The sequence below is a fragment of the Myotis myotis genome, unplaced genomic scaffold (assembly GCF_014108235.1).
Source record: "Myotis myotis isolate mMyoMyo1 unplaced genomic scaffold, mMyoMyo1.p scaffold_m19_p_5, whole genome shotgun sequence".
NCBI classification, from domain to species: Eukaryota; Metazoa; Chordata; class Mammalia; order Chiroptera; family Vespertilionidae; genus Myotis; species Myotis myotis.
In genome coordinates, this window is record NW_023416357.1 from 15,079,025 (window position 1) to 15,098,748 (window position 19,724).

General features: G+C 39.1%; 1 protein-coding gene across 1 annotated transcript in view; it reads right to left on the reverse strand.

Annotated features, from left to right (window-relative positions):
* DNAH5 (dynein axonemal heavy chain 5) overlaps positions 1-19,724 on the reverse strand; it is a 192,769-nt gene that overhangs the window by 98,994 nt on the left and 74,051 nt on the right. The window contains exons 32-41 of the mRNA XM_036308556.1: positions 19,257-19,420; positions 15,425-15,581; positions 12,505-12,717; positions 11,243-11,467; positions 9,742-9,914; positions 7,575-7,753; positions 6,984-7,171; positions 6,473-6,667; positions 2,344-2,478; positions 1,166-1,273 (exon numbers count right to left, since the gene is read on the reverse strand). Coding sequence (XP_036164449.1) covers positions 1,166-1,273; positions 2,344-2,478; positions 6,473-6,667; positions 6,984-7,171; positions 7,575-7,753; positions 9,742-9,914; positions 11,243-11,467; positions 12,505-12,717; positions 15,425-15,581; positions 19,257-19,420 — 1,737 coding nt within the window. The remainder of the gene's footprint in view (positions 1-1,165; positions 1,274-2,343; positions 2,479-6,472; positions 6,668-6,983; positions 7,172-7,574; positions 7,754-9,741; positions 9,915-11,242; positions 11,468-12,504; positions 12,718-15,424; positions 15,582-19,256; positions 19,421-19,724) is intronic.

Below are 19,724 nucleotides of genomic sequence, written 5' to 3' on the forward strand. Positions count from 1 at the left end.
TTTTAACTAGAATCCTATGCTTAAATGCACTATAAATAATGCTTTTATTTTTATTTAAATAATTTTGATTAATCATCATGTGTCACTTTACACTATGTATATACTCCAGATTTTTCGCATGCTACAAAGTACTAATGCAACTCACCTTACAAATTACTTTACACTTAGCTTTTTAGGTAATGCTACAGTAAGTTAGGCCATTTGATAAAGAAACCATTTGTAAAACGAATTTCATTCTTACCTGGTTAAAAAAAAGATTAAAACTTTTATATATTGATTTTTAAAGCAAAATATCTACTTAATGCTACCATATTTCACTTGTATTACAAATATCTTCAAGGAATTTAAATGTGTTTTTATAAATATGAGCTAATCACCATTTCTATGAAATTTTCCCCCCAGCTCTTCTTCCTAGGAAAGGAAATTGAGGCACAAGGTTTACATAATTCACCTCCATTCTTAGGAGACTATAAAAAGTTAAAGCTGTACAAGTATCGTGGGAAATCTAGGCACCTAATGATATAGATATGCAGCAGACTCCCTCAGAGCCCCAGGAAGGAATCACAAGTGACTGTGGGAGGGAGAGATGATATCTCGGGGCCACATGAGGTCACTGCATATGACACCGGCAGAGCCACACCGGCAGGGCAGGCATCAGCCAGCCCTGCCAGCCCTGCTGGCCCATCGCTTCTCATTTTGGAATCTGGTTTCCATCAGTACCAGGGCCGCTAGCAAGTGGCCACTGGACGTGTGGTTGTGCAACGGCAGGAAGAGCTCTATCCTGGGGTGCAACAGCCTCTCTTAAAACTGTCGTCACAGCCAACCCGTCTTAGGCCAACAAATAGAATTTACACATTCTGAGGTTTGTTTTACTCTATTCCCTGAAAATATAATCAAGTAATCCTTGTACATGAATAGCAGAAATCGCTATTGTGCAAATTACATAGCAGTTTTTATTGAAATTGAATGTATTTATTCTATGTTACTATAGTCATCAGCAATAAATATTAAAATATACTCTGATCACATCCACTCACAAAAACAGCAGTCACAGCCCCGGGTGTTGTTCTTGGAACCTACAGACTTGGGCCGCACTAGCTCCACCTGATTCCCTGAAACCCAGGTGAGACAGACTGGGTACTTGATGCCCTGTGAAATGTATTACCTGTCTATCAATTGCCACCTCCAGTTCAGGGTAGCCTGCCTTGTCCAGAAGAATATTTGGGAAGAGATCTTCAATCAAACTCAAAAATAGGGGTTCATCCTCATCGATCTCAAAAAGAAAAGAAAGGGAAATCAGACCCACGATTTTGGCATAATCATAGCAACGACCAGGTACACTGATGGTGCCTGACCCCGCCCAGATCATTTCATCATAACCATTAATAAGTAAATACCACCTCTTTGACGTTAAGAGATGTTTCCCATAAGTTACAAATTATTTTTAGAAAAGGAAGGAGAGCCCTAACCGGTTTGGCTCAGTGGATAGAGCGTCAGCCTGAGGACTCAAGGGTCCCAGGTTCGAGTCTGGTCAAGGGCATGTACCTTGGTTGTGGGCACATCCCCAGTAGGGAGTGTGCAGGAGGCAGCTGATCGATGTTTCTCTCTCATCGATGTTTCTAATTCTCTATCCCTCTCCCTTCCTCTCTGTAAAAAAATCAATAAAATATATTTTTTTAAAAAAAGAAAGAAAAGGAAGGAGAGGAAAGGGAGAAAGAAGAGTAAAAATGGAAGAAAATAGAAGGAAATTAAATGTGGTCTACATGACAACTTTCTTATGAAATAATCAGCTTGGGGCATTGCTACATAGTCTAAAATTTCTAACTTAAATTAAAAAGAATTTTAATGAGAGATAGTAGCAAATTCATGAATTAGAATTTGGTTCATACTTTTATTTTGAAATAAAAAATATCATTCTGTCACCTGTACATAGATCCACTGATAGTGGAAAACTGAATATCAGTCTCTACCACAAAATGAAATGTACAAAATTATTACACACTTGTAAAATTTACATACAATTTTCTGCCAGGCTCTACAGACTTTAAGAAAAGTGAGATTTTAGCTCTAAAACACAAAATGGCTCAAAGTTTTTGAAAACATAACCTGTGGGGGTTTTTTTAACCCATTTACATTCTATTGGAATAGGTATATGTTAGATTAGACATGAGTTAGTACAAAAAGAACTGAAAAGTGTAATTTGAAGTTGTGTCCTCCAGCACTTTATCTGATAATTAGGCATTTTAAATTGAGCATATTAAATAAATATTTCTACATCTCATTTGTGCTTAGTTAGTAGAACTGATATTTAAGTGAGCGGAACTTTCCATCTGTGAATCGTACCAGTTTGGAAAGATTCATGTCTCGTAGGACGCGCATGACGATCGTGGACTCTGTATCTGTGGGGTTGGCTCTTTTTGCTGCTCCCAATGTTCGCAGGACTGACAGAATGTTGCGCAAACCAAAATCATAATGTACCTGAAAATTGTAAGGTATGCCAGGCTTATTTTCAATATGAACTTACACACGGAAGCTATACCAATCTGACCACATAACGAATAAAATGCTGATGTGCCTTTAGAGAACATGTACAGTTAGTGGAGCAATACATTTTTATCAAGATATTTTTGACCAAATAGAGAATACCCAAGTCCTTTCCTGTACCATCATTAATTTAAGCCCGTAGATCAGAATTAATAGCTATATCTTGACAGGGAGAGAGGCATAAATTTTCTCTTAGAGTACACACATCCCCTTGAGCTTCTTCTTAATCATTCATCCATAAGAATATGTCCTCATATCTCTAAAGCTAAAATTCTGAACCAGAATTAAACTGAGACCTCAGTTATGACCATCATATGCACTGGTAAGTAAACAGGCAGGGGTATTAAGAAGAAAGTAAAGTAGCTACATTCCAGGATTACCTACAGGGGAGAAGAATAAGAACAAATCAGAAGCTAAGCCCCCAGCTTTATTATTGCCTTAATATATATTTTAAAAACTCAACCATGCCAAATTTTAGTACATATCTATAATAATAAAAGCATAATATGCTAATTAGACCGGACAACAGAACATCCTTCCGGACGTCCTTCCAGACAAAGCCACTGCAGCTGCAAGGGCCGAGGGCAGGCAGCCATGGCAGCCGGCAGCAGCGGAAGGTTGATGGGGGTGGCACCTTCACCTGATCAGCCCAGTCGCCTCCCGCAGAGGGAAGCCCAAGTGCAGCTCCCTCCGGGGAGCAGGCCTAAGCCGCCAGTAGGACATCCCCTGAGGGTTCCTGGACTGTGAGAGGGGGCAGGCCAGGCTGAGGAACCCCCCTCCAGTGCACAAATTTTCATGCACCAGGCCTCTAGTAAAATGAATAATTAAAAACTAATTTTTTAATCACTATGGATACTATGGCAGTTCCTCAAAAAATTAAAAGTAGAACTATCATATTATTCAGTAATCCCATTCTGGGTATATATCCAAAGAATTGAAAGCAAGGTCTCAAAGAACTATATATACACCCATGTTCATAGCAACACTATTCACAGTACCTAAGAGGTGGATGCAACCCAAATACCTATCAAGTGATGAGTGGATAAGGAACATGTGGGATATACATCCACCATAAAGAGGAAGCAAATCCTGCCACATGCTACACATGGATGAGCCTTGAGGACATTATACTCAGTAAAATAAACCAGACACCAAAAGACAGAAACTGTTTGGGTTCACTTATATGAGGTATCTAAAGTAGTCAAATGCACACAAACAGAAAGTAGAATGGTGGGTACTAGGGGCTGGGACAAGGGAAAGAGAGGAGCTGTTTAAAGAGCTGTTTCAGTTTTGCAAGATGAAAAATTTCTGGAAATCTGCTTCACAGCTTTTTGCATATACATAACACTACTGAACTGTACACTTAAAATCGTTAAAATATCACATGATCTCACTTATATGTGGAATCTAATGGACAAAATAAACTGATGAACAAAATAGATCCAGAGTCATGGAAACATGGAATAGAGAGAAAGGGGGGAGAGGGAAAAGATTAAACAAAGAAATTATATGCATATATGCATAACCCATGATCACAGACAATAGTGTTGTGAAGGCCTGGGGAGGGTGTAGGAGTGGCGAACAGGGAAGAGGGGGTCAATTGGGGGGGGGGCATCTGTAACACTTTCAACAATAAAGATAAATGATATATATATATATATATATATATATATATATATATACACACACACACACACTAGTATAGATATAGATAGATAGATAGATAGATAGATAGATAGATAGATAGATAGATAGATAGATAAATATAGATATATATTCTGCCATTGACAATAGTAAAAAATAAAATGGTTAAGTTAGTAAGTTTAATGTTTCATGTTTTTTTACCACAAACACACAAAAAAATACCTATAGGAAAACAAAACACAAAACCAAAACAAGTATCTGCTAAGGTACCTGGGAGCAGTGTGCATCATTTAGTACTAATCATTTGGAAGATAAATAAATAACGGAGTAAGGGCTACAGGAATGCAGAAAGATTGAAGTACTGAGAAGAAGAGAGCAGGAGTCGGTGATGTGGGAATTTCTCTACATAGTAAAAAATATTAGTTTTACACAGAAAAGATAAGAATGATTGAGTAAAGTCTGTAATAAACAGAAGAAACCAAGAATGGTGGTGGCAAAAATAGGGTCAGTCTAACCAGGAAAGCTCAATAGCCAGGTTTAGAAGGCTCTGTCTGTGCTTGAACACTCATAAGGAAAGAACTTTTGAGTGAGAATATAAATTGTAAGTAAAAACAAGTAAATTCAAAAAAGTTTGAAATAGAGGCCAGAGTGAGGAGAGGGATCAAAGAGTTACATATGTTAGGAGTGCTATTCAGTTTATTTTTATGTTTATTACAATATATAATTATTCAGCACATGCTTTTAGTAATTTTTACTTATATATTCTAGAAATTTATGATATGATCCCTGCCTCCTGGTCTTTGTACCTTTGTGTGATCTTACCCCTTGAGTGTAGGCAGGACCTGTGATTTGCTTCTAACCAATAGAAAATAGCAAAGATGACAGGTTGCATACGGTTACATGTACATGATTATGTGGTCACATTACATAAGATTTGTGATTGTTAATTTTATGTGTCAACTTGACTCGGTCATGAAATGCTCAGCGAGCTGATTAAACATTATTTCTGGTGAGGGTGTTTCTGAAAGAGATTAACATTTGACTTTATGGACTAAGTACAGTAGATGGCCCTCCCCAGTGTAGGCGGGCACCATCCAACCCATTGAAGACTGCAGGAACTCATTGGATTCACCTTCTTCGTCCTCTCTGCCTGACTGCTGAGTTGGGTTATCTACCTCCTGCCCTCAGTAACTCCTAGTTTCTGGTCTTCAGACTGAGATTGGAATCTACACCATCAACCCTTCAAACTATACCTCCAGCCTTTCTGGGCCACCTCTTGTAGACAGCATATCAGGGGCCTTTCCAGCTTCCATAACTGTGTGAGGCAATGCCTTATAATAAATCTTTTTATATAGAAACATATATACCCTATGGTTCTGCTTCTATGAAGAATCCTGACTAATATAAGATTGTAGCACTCATCTTGCTAGAGCCTCTTTCCCTTGCTGACTTGGAGAAAGCAAATGGCCATGTTGAAGAAACCCAGGTAGCAAAGAATGGCACACAGCCTGTGGGGACTGAAAGTGGCCTTCTCCAGCCAACAGCCAGAAAGAATCCCTCAAGGAAAAGAATTCTGCCAACAACTAGAGTGAGTTTGGGAGTAGATCTGTCCCCAGTCAAGCATCAGATGAAACCACAGCCCCAGCTAACACCTGACTGCAGCCTTGTTTGACTTTAAACAGAGGACCCAACCAAGTTGTGCCAGGACTCCTGACCCACAGAAAGTGTGAGATAGTAAATACATATTGTTCTTCCTATAGTAATTTTGTGGACATTATGACACAGCAATAGTTAACTAATACAGAAGTAATAAATGATTAATTGTGTGCCTCTTAACTCTGAAATCCCATGAAGTCAGAATCTGCTACTCCAAACAGTGCAGGAAATTGGAAAAGAAGTTAATACAGACAAATAGCAAAGCTTGGCCAAATACTTGAATGAGCTTGAAAGTGAAAAGAGTACATGACTGAAAGGTTGCTGAAAACCATAAGAACACATAACACATATTATGATAAATGTATAGGTGGGATAAAGAGAAAATATTAATATCTATAATCAGTCCAGATAGTACTTACTTCATTTCTATGTCATAAACATTAATTTCTTTAAATGTACTTCTTAATAAGACTATGCATACAAAATTATTTTTATAATATATAACTTTCTACTTTATATCAATAAGGTATCTGTCAACAACCCTAGCCTACAATTTTTCAAAATAAAAACATTTCACTGAATAGGAAAATGAAACTTGCATACATAGAAAAACTTCAGAATGTCACACCTGCTTAGAAAGCTGCTCTTCACATAGCTTGTAGAGCGTGAAAAACTTCCTGGCCAAGACAATGTTGTCAATGAAGCCACAGCTAGCCAACTTCACCCTTATGATAATCTGACGGTCAGGGACCATCATGGCCACAGAGCGGAAGTTAATCTTCAAGTTTTCGGGGAGTTCTTGCCGCCCAGCATAGCCAGGGTTCTACACAAAATAAAACCCTAGGATGAATTATATGATCATGGGGCAAGCAGCATACATCAGTGGGACATTAAAAGATCCATTATGTACACACCACAAATCTGGAATGACAACCAGAGAATTCATTTACCTATTTCCCTCTCCTTTTCCCTGAAGAGATTAACTGGTGAGTTGTTAATATGAGCTTTAACTCCAAAGGCTTTCAACCAGGAGTGAAAGTTACAATCCCAGTTTCCAATCATGGAAAGTAGGTGACATATGACCAAGGAGATATATGAAACCTGTGACAAGAGGCAGAAATTCAGTAGAGCTTCCTTACCATGGTTAGAAAAAGTCCAAATTCAGGGTTCATAGTCACTCTATCTCCATCAGTAAAAATAAAAGATGTCTTATGCTCCTTTTTGCATGTCAAAATAATGGAAATTTGCTGGGCTGCAACTGAGAGAACTGGTAGATCGATACGGTTAAATTCATCAAAACAACCCCAGGATCCAGACTGTGCCAGTCCTTAGCAAGGAAACAGAATGGAATGGAAAATACAATTAGTATGCAATTTTTGGAAAGCCAAGGAAAAGAACATTACACAGCTGCCAAGACAAGCCAGATATAAGCTGGTTGCAAACATAAAGCGGAACAAACAGATCATGCATAGAGTACCCGCAAAATAGCTCACAGTATGGCATTTTCTCTGTAAGCACCCAACCTGCAATGATAAAGAAGCATTATGGAAGAACAGTGGCATTGACAGTTGATCCACTCAACACTGCTAAAATTCAGATTTTCCAAAAAGAGTTACAACGTGTAACAATGACCCTAAAATGAAGCCAATTATTAAAATATAAATCTTAACCTATTCCACCTTAACGGAAATTTCTCATCAGATAAAATAAAAGAAAAACATAACCTTCACCTTTAAAAATCCGTCCAAGCCCTCGGAAATCCATTTGGTCCGAACAATTGAAAACCACAACATATTTCCCAAGACATCGTCCCATATCCTTGGTGGTTTCTGTTTTGCCCGTTCCTGCAGGTCCAGCGGGGGCTCCTCCCATGCTCATTCCCAGAGCCTGGGCCAACGTGATGTAACACCTTGAGGGATAGAGACAGCACTGGAACCAAAGCACTGGCATCTAGAACATATTCTGAAACACCGCAGTGAAATGAAACCCGCGCAAGATTTAAAGAAGAATAAAGAGGAGGAGGAGGAGGAGGAGGAGGAGGAGGAGGAGGAGGAGGAGGAGGAGGAGGAGGAGGAGGAGGAGGAGAGGAGGAGGAGGAGGAGGAAGGAGGAGGAGGTGGAGGAAGGAGGAGGTGGAGGAAGGAGGAGGTGGAGGAAGGAGGAGGTGGAGGAAGGAGGAGGTGGAGGAGGAAGGAGGAGGTGAAGGAGTGGAGGAGGAGGAGGAAGGAGGAGAAGAGGAGGAGGAGGAGGAGGAGGAGAAGGGGAGGAGGAGGAGGAAGGAGGAGGTGAAGGAGGAGGAGGAGGAGAAGGAAGAGGAGGAGGAGGGGAAAGAAGAAAGAAGAAAGAAGAAGATCCAGGCCATTGTCCCCACATAACATTTCCAAAGCTGCCTTCTAAAATGCACGTATCCTATGGCTATTACATGCATTAAGGAAAAAGAAAGGGGTGGTCTATGGTCAAATAAGTTTGAAAACTCTTTAAAAGGTTAAACAGCTTTTCTTATAATGTAATTGAGAGTGTCCAAGTATGAAAAACAGTACCCAGCAATTCCAAAACTAATGTTTCAACTTCTTCACAGACCTACCACTCCTGAAAAACAGTATTCTAGGAAACAGATTGGGAACCATTAAAGTAGAGCAACCCCGTTTTGAATGTGAGTTCATCATTTGATGTAGTTGGGGGCCAGTGGTCACATGAGATGTAAATCACACACTGCTAAATGACCACATCTTCACTCCATTTCTGGGAGCATACTAGTATACTCAGGACTAAATCTCTAGGACGTGACCTCCAGAGATAAGCAAAAATCTCTCAGAGCATCTTCATATGTATGTTTACATGCATGCACACACTCTCCCCAGAACATCCTACATGTATGTGGAGCTCGCTCTAGCCTTTCCCTGCTTTCCTTTCCAGTCTCTTTGCTACTTTCAAAAATGTCATCACTCATGAATGGTGATGTAGTGCCCTTCCACAGCTCCATTCGAGTTTCTGCCTCTCCACCGGGCTGCTGTAAGCTCTCTGCTATCAGAAGCGTTTCATTTAAGTGTCATGAATGAACGAAATGCACAGAAGAAACTGTCTAAACAGGTGACAGTGCTGCTACATCAAACGTTTATGTTTTGTCTAATAATAGTTGCAATCCAATAGCCCAGAGGTTCATTCTGTGAAAACAGCTGATATGCAGCTTCAGCTTCTACTTAGGCCAAATATTGATTTTTATGTACAACCACTGTGTCCAAAATTAATATTCAGTGCATCCCTGAACAGAGCATATACAAGTGGCTGATGCCACCCAGTATAAATTAGACTAAGTGAATCACAGAGTATTAGCTATGAAAGGACCCTTGGAGATAGCCTGGTTCATCTTACAGATGAGGAAACTGAGTCCCGGGAAATTGCCGCAGATCTAGCTAACACAGCTGGTAAATAACAGGCAGAGGACAGAACTAAACTCCAGATGTGCAGCCCAATGTCCTCCCCACCGCTTTTCACCTGCACTGGCACTCCGTTATTTTCCTGCTAAAAAAAAATCTTAATTGTCTTTGTAACCACAAGAGATGTCACAGTCCCTAAGGCAGTCCTTAAGACCCAGGTGATTTGCACCTATGGACACATGGCCATTAATTCCCTTTCTTGCCTATTTTGATGCCCACAGAGGTCATTTGAACTATGCCTCTGTAAGACTGAAAGCAATAGAAGCAAAGTCTGTCTCAAACACAAACCTAAACCCCATGTGCAGACACACCTGTAAGGCAAAGAATACTGAATTTCAAAGCCTTTGATATAAAAGAGCTTATAAACTATAAAAGGACATTAAGCAGAAATCCCCTGAGCAAATTGTCGATGGGCGGGGGGGGCGGGGGGAGGTTGTGGAATCACAGAATCCTCCCATCACCTGTCTGTGAGTGGAGTTATGACAAGCCTGTCAGTGCAGCCTAAAAATTCATTCTGGTATATGAAAGCCACATCTGTGATGTGAATCATCATCTTGTCAGAATCTTCGTTAAAATAAAATCTGCACTGTTTCAGCCACTCAAAGTCTGTAGGGCTCTTGATATGCATCTGACACTGAAATGCAAAAGGTATTGGTTAAAACTGGGATGAGAACCATATATTAAATGCGCACATTAGCATTCATGTATATCATAATGTGAAGTCAACTGAACTCAAAGACTACCTAACTAGGTCGGAGATGTCAACTATAACCACTATCCAACCCACTCATCTATTGATCAGCAAAATAAAAGATACTTTAGAATACATGGGCATGGAAGATTCAAGAGAAACCTCTCATTGTGTTCCACAAATTAAAGAGCATGATATATTTCAATAGTAAGATATTCATTTCTTAAATTTCACCCTTAAATGTCCAATACCACAGTCCTAACCATGAAATACAGACAATGAAAATATATTTTGGTGTTCAAAGACAGAATTAAACTCATCTCTTGTGATTATGACAAAGTACATTGTTGGTTTTATTTAAATCCATTAAATATTTTTCCTAGGATTGGCAGAGGGCAAAAATGTCTAATGGCAGGTCATTGCTCAGCAATACGTCTGAAACTTTTAGCCAAAATTTTGAACCACTTTAATCATTTTTCTTTGACAAATAGGAAATCTAAAATTACCCTGAACCCTTTATTTCTCAGAGAGGCAAAGAGAGTGCTTAAATATTAAGAGATTAACACACAACAGCTTGAATGTGCTGTCATTATTTCCATTATATTAGAACCAATCTTTCATAATCTTTTTTACATAATGGAGTGAGACATGATCCAGAAAATTATTATGAAAATAAGAGCTTTTTGCCTCTTATCTAATGTCCTATTTTATAGTAGAGGACAAATTTCATGTCTTTTCACATTTTCTACTTTCAAGAGCTGCTAAACTCTTTTCCACCCTGTTCTCTTTTAAAGGCAAAAATCTGCATGACACCTGAATGTCACCATCTATATTAGAAAAGACCATTTGTGGTCAATGACATAAAATGTAGCAGAACTTGTTAAAATTTGATTTACCAAAAGCCTTAAAGAAAGCATTAACTGCTCTGCTAGCAATATTACTTATCAATTCTGTATCAAGAAACTAGTCATCCTTAACTGATATCTAAAAAGACAAATGAATACTTTTCAGGATGCTACATGACATTCTAGTATTTAAAATAATCGCCTAACAAAATCTAATTTCCTCAATAACATCTTAGCAATGACTATTGGAATATGGCTGAAATTTTGGCTAAAGACTGAAAAGAAAACCTGACAAACTCTCAATGTGAAGATGAGTTTTTGCCTGAATTTAACCTTTTCATTGAATTCATAATTCCAGTGGGTCAGCACAGATAGTGTCTAGTATTTGCTCTTCTCTATATGCCACAGCATTCACAGAGCACTTACCAGGTCATCAAAGATATCCCTTTGGTGCACGTGAATAGTGATCAAAGTCTCATATTTAACTCGTTCCATGGAGCTCAGATCCTTGGTTGTAAGGTCTATCAATGTGTTCAGCAGCTCCAAAAAAGACTGATTGGTTTTCTGCATGATTTTTTTATCAAACTTGGCATTTCTAAGGGCTTCTTCTGAATCCCGTGTCCATATCATCTGAATTCCTAATAATCCAACCTATGGAAATAAAAAGGACTTCGTGAGTGTATATGGAATATGAATAGAATTATTCACCTGAAACTTATATAATTTTATTAACCAACTAGAGGCCTGATGCACAAAATTTGTGCAAGAGTAGGCCTTCCTTCCCCTGGCTGCTGGCACCGGCTTCCCTCTGGCACCCAGGACCCGGGCCTCCCTCGGGCCACTGGCAGGGACCCAGGCTTCCCTCGCAGCCCTGGTTCCAACCGGAAGATCATCCAGAAGGTTGTTCAGTCTAATTAGCATATTATGCTTTTATTATTATAGGTGTCACTCTAATAAGTTCAATAAAAAAGATTAAAGAATTAAAACTAAAATTAAAAAACAAACAGAAATTACAGTGTAGTGAATAGTTGTGATTATACAAGTATGTCACCTTTGATTACATCAACTTTATGTTTTATCAGAACCTAGGAAAACACTATTCATATTGTTTACCTGACAATTAAGTATGCATAGCCTCACAATATATCTATAATTTTTTTCTTATAACTTTAAGTCATTTATTGTTTAAGCGATAATTCTCCCTAGCTAGATTTTAAGTTACTGGCAGGGAAAGCATGCATCTTAAACCTGCTTTTCCCAAATTAACACACAGTTTATACATAGTAGATACTTGCAACATCTTTATTTATCACAATGACTAAGAAAATATCGTTTTCTGAATTTTAATGCTGATATATACGTCTCATTTTTATGGTAAGGCATACATACACTCAGCACATTTTTATGATTTATGTACTAAAGATATTCAGTAAGAAAAAAACTTTAAAATTAAACAAAATATATAAACTATCTCTACAACACTCATATATGTATATATGTGCACATATATAACCAAATAATCTGTAATTGAAACCTTTAAGCTTATATATATTTATCAAATCCTTATAAAAATCTTAATATTGGTCCAGAGTTAAATAGAAGCCAGTTGTGTCATTTACAATAGAAAATATATGAGCTCTAAAATGACTATTCTGTGAAAAAATACTTTCCAATTTCAACACACTGACCTGAGCAGGGAAGGAAGAAAGAAATTCAATCAGTTGGAAACTTGTTTCTTGAATATTTTCAGCTGCCTGGCGAATCACATGATGTAATGAGGACTGAGATTCCTCCAGGAGAGAATTGAGCCAAACTTCCACATTGCCCTCTGCCATCACAGGTTTATCCAATTCAATCGTCTCACCCTCTCGAGAGGAAATTGACAGAATGCGATCATAGATCTATGTTAGGAGCCAAAAAAAAATAGCTATATTCATATGAAGAATATATTCCTCCATTGCCCTCGTGTCAATGTTTTCCTTCCGACAGAAGCTAAGCTACAGATTATAACATAAAAGTCAAAATGTGACATAAAATCAATTTCAAAACAGTAAAAAAGAAGTTATCTGTGAAGCTAAAAGGGAATACTAAATCCATTCTAAATAGTCTATACTTGAGAGGAGAAAACTTGTTTTCTAAAAGAAATATTCAATATAAATGTAACAATCAAAAAATCTCTAGTTCCCCAAATGAAATGAAACTTCCTAAGAGATTGTCATCCACACCACGAGCTTATCAAGTTGACATTAGCAATGACCTGGCCAATATGATCAAGCAAACACCTTACAGGGTAACTCCAATCCTGTACGAAACAGTGTGCTCCTTACAGGAGCTCTTGGTTGCTCACAACGTTTTTTCCTCCAAACCCAGCTCCTCATCTGGTCATTCCACTTCAAGCTCCATGCAGTATGGCATGATGAGGATAGCATGGTGTTTGAGGTTCTAAAAGACAGATTTGAATGATGCTCTGCCATTCACTGATCAGGCAATGTTGGAGGACACATCTCTGAGACTAAATCTCTTGCCTAAAATTAGACATTACAAATAATGCCTTCCTTACTTCCCTACTTCACTACCCACCTTCCTATTCATGCCAATTGGAAAAATATATATATAATGCAAACTATAAAGTAAATGTGAATATGTACTGTTTTTCTTCATTAATAAGTGGTCTCAGATTTAGAACTGAATCCTAAATGTCAGCTTTAGAACTGTATTAATGAAGCCAATGAGTCTTAAATTTCAGGTCCTCTCACTTACATGAACCCATTCCAAGGTTCTAAATATAAATTGGTATTTATAATTGTATAATATTTAGGACCCACAAAACCATAATCTGCCACTGGCTGTAGACACCTTATGGCAGAAACAACAACAAAAAATCAGTGCTATTTTTTTTTTAAAGTAATTGCTATGAGTAGCAGCTTTGGATGAGGAAATTTAAATTATCTTCAATGTACAATGAGAGTGTGAAAAGCTTCACCAAGTACCATGAAATTCTAGTGCTTTTACTGAAGGATTTAAGCAGAACATCAGAAAGAACTTCCTAGGTAATTCAATCCCTTCTTTCAACCCACGAGTCCAGTAGATTTACACAAACGTTGATTTAAAACCATTTCCATGTTTTCCTTTCCTCTCTATCCACCCCCTTGGTCAAGACTTTATTGCAGCAGCTCAGCCTCTTCCATCCTGACCTTGCAGTCACTTCTGACACTGGTTTCCATGCTCCCCTCTATTCCAGCACCTACATGAGCCAGAGAATCCTTCTGAAACTCAAATCAGGTCACTGCCCTGCCCTGCATAAAAACCTCCCTTCTATCTTGTTACATTCACAATGGAGTAGAATGATATAATGTGATGCACTCGGCCTTCTGGAATCTGGTCCACTCTTTGCTCATCACTTCTGGCTGTGGGTTAAATTGTGTCTCTCAGCCCCAAACTATATGTCAAAGCCCTAAGCCCCAGTACCTGTGACTGAGACCTTATTTGGAAATATAATCAAGTTAAGATGAGGTCCTGGATAATGGTGGGCCCTAATCCAACCACTGGCGTCCTTAGAAAGAGAAGGAAATTTAGAGACAGACACACTGGGAGAATGTCATGTGAGGACAAAGGCAGAGATTGAAGTGATGTGTCTACAAGCCAAGCAGCACCAGGGTTTCTGACCACCACCAGAAACTAGGAGAGAGGCATGGGACAGATTGTCCTCACAGCCTGCTGACATCTCAGTTCAGAACTGTGAGAGAATAAACTTGTGTTGTTCCAGTCCAGGAGAGCTTTGGGAAACGAATACATTCCCTCACACACCCACATTCCTGCCCATACCTCCACTTGCCCTTCCTTCTGACTGGACCATGTGTCTATCCCTTCTCTACCTGCTTGACTATGTTCCACTCACCTTCAAAAAATCCGTTCAAACACCATCTTCTCCTGCACGAAGCCTCCTCCCACACCCCTTCCACCCAGGTGAAGGCTCCCTGACAAGTGTTTCTCTGATCCTTGTGCAGAATACCAGCATAGCAAGTCAAAAATTACCAAGAGTTTAATTTTAATGTCAAATTTCTCTTAATGTTGTGCTGCATAAAAACGACTTCAGTGCTATTTGTGATGCATTTCTCCTTGAAGCCCTGGCACATAGCAAGGGGCTTGAACTTCAATGACTGGCTTTTAACTGCTTACAATGGCATCGCTGTACCACTGCACTAATTGCACGCTGGGGACGCCACCAGGGCGTGAATTCCCGGAGCTCTGCATGCTCCCACTGTCAAGACCACATCTGCCATGGCACGTGATAGCTGCTCAACAAGTGCAGACTGCATGCTGGGATGAGCAACTGGTGCTTTCTTTAATCGAATCTCTAAACAGTTAACTTGGCATGTAAAACCATGAAAGCTATGTACATTACATGCTTAATCATAGTTAAACTATTTGTTATTCAGATCTACACTCTAGATATTTAAAAAATTACATAGTTCTGCAGGTAAATTGGGCTCAAAAGCTTGTATTTAGTCACCGGCTGAGGGTTAATGGCCAGGGCAGTAAGTAGAGAGCTGTTTAGTAAAGACAGCAGAGATCCTAAATATGGTCAGTAATTAGAGTTAGGCGAACCTTCTCATGGAACTTGACACTTTTAATGTTGTCAAACACGTTCAGCAGGTGGGCTTGTATAGTGTGCGCATCCGAGGCCTGCCCCAGAATCTCCAGAAGGGCCGGGTCCGAGACGAAGAAGAAGCGAGGAAAGCAAAGTCGTTTTTTCTCCAAGTACCTAAGTGGGGAGGGAAACAATAAATGCTACAGACACACAAAGCAAGACTCTCCAGGGATAAATTAACCTGGATGGGAAAGGGGGGAAAGATTTTTGAAACAATCTGATTTTCCCACATATTGTCCAATGTTTTTTGTTTTGTTCTGTTACTGGTTTTGCCAATAGCATTCCATATTCTGATGGAGAAGCAATTTCTTTTTTCCAGAATTGCTTCACTTTTCACAACTATAATGTATGCATTTGACTTATTCTGGAAAATGTTATGCTTTCTTTGTAGAAAACAGAAAAAATATACACAGGATGTTTTTGTTTCATTTTATTTCCAATAATAGTATTGTCAGATAAAGGGTGTGTATCATTTGTGGAACTGTATCTATAAAAGTCCAATGAGCCCTGGCCAGTGTGGTTCAATTGGTTGGAGCATCATCCCGAACACCGAAAAGTCGTGAGTTTGATCCCCAGTTGGGATGCGTGCAGGAGGCAACCAACTGATGTTTCACTCTCACATCAATGTTTCTCTCTCTCCCTCTCCCTGACTCTCTCTCTCTCTCTCTCTCTCTCTCTCTCTCTCTCTTTCTCTCTCTCTCTCTCAAAAAAAAAAAAAAAAAGAAAGAAAGAAAAAAAGCATGTCTTCTGGTGAGGATGAAGAAAAAGCAACAACAATGATTCCATCACCAAAGCAGAAACAAAATCCAGCTACAAATGAAAGGGTCTCCAGGGGTGGGCAAACTTTTTGACTCGAGGGCCACAATGGGTTCTTAAACTGGACTGGAGGGCCGGAACAAAAGCATGGATGGAGTGTTTGTGTGAACTAATATAAATTCAAAGTAAACATCATTACATAAAAGGGTACGGTCTTTTTTTTCAATAGTTTTATTCATTTCAAACAGGCCAGATCCGGCCCACGGGCCATAGTTTGCCCACGGCTGGTCTAGGCTCTGTTCCACCTCCAAGCATTACCAAAACCCAGTCAATTTGCCCATCATTGCCCTGATTTCAACTGCACTTTGGTTTCTATGTTTGCGTTATTTTATGGTGATTCCTTATGTTATGGATGTTTTTTCTGTTATTCTCATACCTATACCTCTGTATCTTCATGTTCTAGCACATTTTAATATAATGAATGCAGAGTTAATTGCAGTTTCTTTTTGAAGTCTTACCAGAAATACTTTTTAAACATTGTCTTGTTTTTATTTCTATTCTTTCATTTTGTGTATTATTTACTTGTCTTACTTTTTATTTATATTATTACGTGTTTTTATTACTTATTTGTTTCCTGTGTAAAATTATGGTCATTTTTATTTCATAGAAGCTGAATTCTCCTCTTAGAGTTTTTACTGAAAGACTGCTTGGATCAGTAGCTGAGCCAGGGGCACCTTCAAGGCCTGCATGGGAACTCCCAACAGTCCATCTTCAGTCAGGGGCTGGACTTCTGTTTTGTCCAGTGGGATGTCCAGGGTGAGGGTCAGAGCTAAATTCCTCAACACAAAAGAGCAGGCTTTTTTCAGAGTCTGAAAGAGGTAAAGCAAGGCAGGAGCTATAAGGAGAGGCTGGTGGTCAGTGAGGAAGTGGTAAGGGAAGACCATTTCTAAAGTGATGAGAGTGGGTAAGCCTCGCTATGTGTTGTAATCTTGCTCTTTGACCCTCACAGGATAATTAGTGAAATATCCATTACAAGCTACTATTTGGGCAATTTGGATATGTTCACTTGAGCTTGTGAAAAAGCACAAAGTCTGGCCTCAAAGAGTGAGAAGGACAAAAGCAAAGGCTGCCCAATGAGCCTCTTCTTATATCCTCCCTCATTTTTTTAAAGGCTTACCTTAATGCTCCCAATGTTTTATTTTGTTTGCATTAACATTTTGCATTCCTTACTTTTATAATTTTAAATATCCTAAACCTTCTTATTTATATAACTTTGGCTTTTATTCTTAATAACTTACTTGCCAATTCCTAACCCTACTTGCCCTCAGACTAGCGAACATAAGACTAGTCTGATTCTGCTCAGGACTCAGGTAATATTTTCTATCCGTTTGGACTAGGATGGAAGGAAGCACATGGAATGTGACAACCAAACCAAGCTGCTGAAGTAGAGAAGACAGCTTATTCCTGATCTTTGAAGACCCTTCATCCATGCAGATCCTTATCAGCATAGGAGGGAGGGCGTTGTTTTTCTGTAAACATTAGTACTCAAGTATTTACACTGGCCTTACATATGTTGGCTCATAACCTCTTCTTGGCAACAGATCCAAAAGCCAAGGGGGGCTCAGTAAAAAACTGTAATTTTAGAGTAGGCTTTACTCTAAGGAGTTATAAAATAATGGCAAAATATCAAGTGATATTTTAAGTATCTCCATAATAAAAAGAAATAGAAAGAAAAAAATTTTACAGTTTGTGTGTGTCACCTTGGTTCTGTTTCTCTAGAGAACTCTGACCAATGCAATAATCAATAGTTTACCCAAAGTTTTTAAGAAGAATGTCCGGAGACATTCTAAGGAGACTAACAGTTTAAAAGAAGAGATATTTAAAAGCATGTGTATTTCAGTTGTAAGCCCTGGAAATGAAATGTATAGCATGGTAACTATAGTTAGTAATACGTATTGTGTATTTGAAAGCTTCTAAAAGTAGATCTTAAAAGTTCTCATTATAAGAAAAAAAAATTATAACTATGTGTTGTGATGGATGTTTGCTATAGTTATTGTGGTGATCGTTTTGCAGTATATATAGGTATCTAATCATTATGCTGTACACCTGAAACTAATATAATGTTATATGTCAACTAGAGGGTGCATGAGATTCGTGCACTCGGTGGGTGGGGGGTGTCTCAGCCTGGCCTGCACCCTCTTGCAGTCCAGGAGCCCTTAGGGGCTGTCCAACTGACAGCTTTTCCCACCACTACCACTGAGCTCACCAGCCAGCCCTGAGCCCAGCTCAGGCTGAGCAGAGCTCACCCTGTGGAAGTGCAATGACCACCAGGAGGCAGCTCCTGCGTTGAGCGTCTGCTCCCTGGTGGTCAGTGCACATCATAGTGACTAGTCGGTCCATCGTTTGGTCGATTTGCATATTAGCCTTTTATTATATAGGATTACCTCAAGAAATAAATAAATAAATAACTGCACGTGTAGATAACTGTTTTTACAATATTCTTATTTAACATTTTTCTACTTGCATAATTTTATATTGACTCACCAAAGGGGAAAAAATGAAAAATATTTATTATTCTTGAATTTCACTCAGCCATCACATACATAAGAGTGTGTATGACTATGCACACCAATCTTGTTTCTGTATAATTTTGACTATTTGTGTACACTACAAACTGTTCAAATTGTTCTTGGTTGACTATAATGAAATGTTTTGGTTCTTCAGATATTTATGCAAGAAGGATATCAGAAAAATAGGTGTATTAATTTTTAAAAGCTAGGACTGGATGTGAATGTTTGCAAGATCTGGTCCCAGTAATGGAAGTTGCCTTAAATCCTGTAATCCCAACATCAGGACAAATCTAGCGAATGCTCGGAGAGACTTTAAGGCTCCAGACTATCAGTTTTATCTGTGCAACGCCAGATATGAATTAGGTCTCAGCAAAAGAAAACTGACTTGGCTAATTCTGTCTAATCTCTCTGGACCCCGCCCTCTCTAGGATGCTAAGGGAGCTTCACAGAGCAGAGAGCTTACCCAGTAAGGGATTTCTGGCATATTTCCAACTGGTCCAGCAAGTGTGGTAATAGCTGCCCCATGGTTTCATCTCCGACACAACACTGAACCACGTTTGGCATTTCATGTGCCCGATTCATGATCTTCACCCAAGACTTATCTATATTTGAAAAGCGCTTGGCTTCCTACAAGAATGAGGTGACAGAGCACATTGGACACGTCTGTAATCTCAAGGACAGAGCGTCTCACATACCTCCCACCAAAGCCAGATTTCTGACCAGTCTGGATACCCCATCTATCCATCACCAACATGTCACACAGGAATTCTCCTCAGGCCTTTTGCACCTACCACCCCCTTTCTTAAATAAGAAGCCTTAGCTCATCCCCTGGTACCCTATTATGGTAACTAAAAACAGGGAACCAATACAAAAGTAATAAGACAATCTGAGACAATCTGAAAGGAAAGGACATTCCCACTGTTTCCACCAG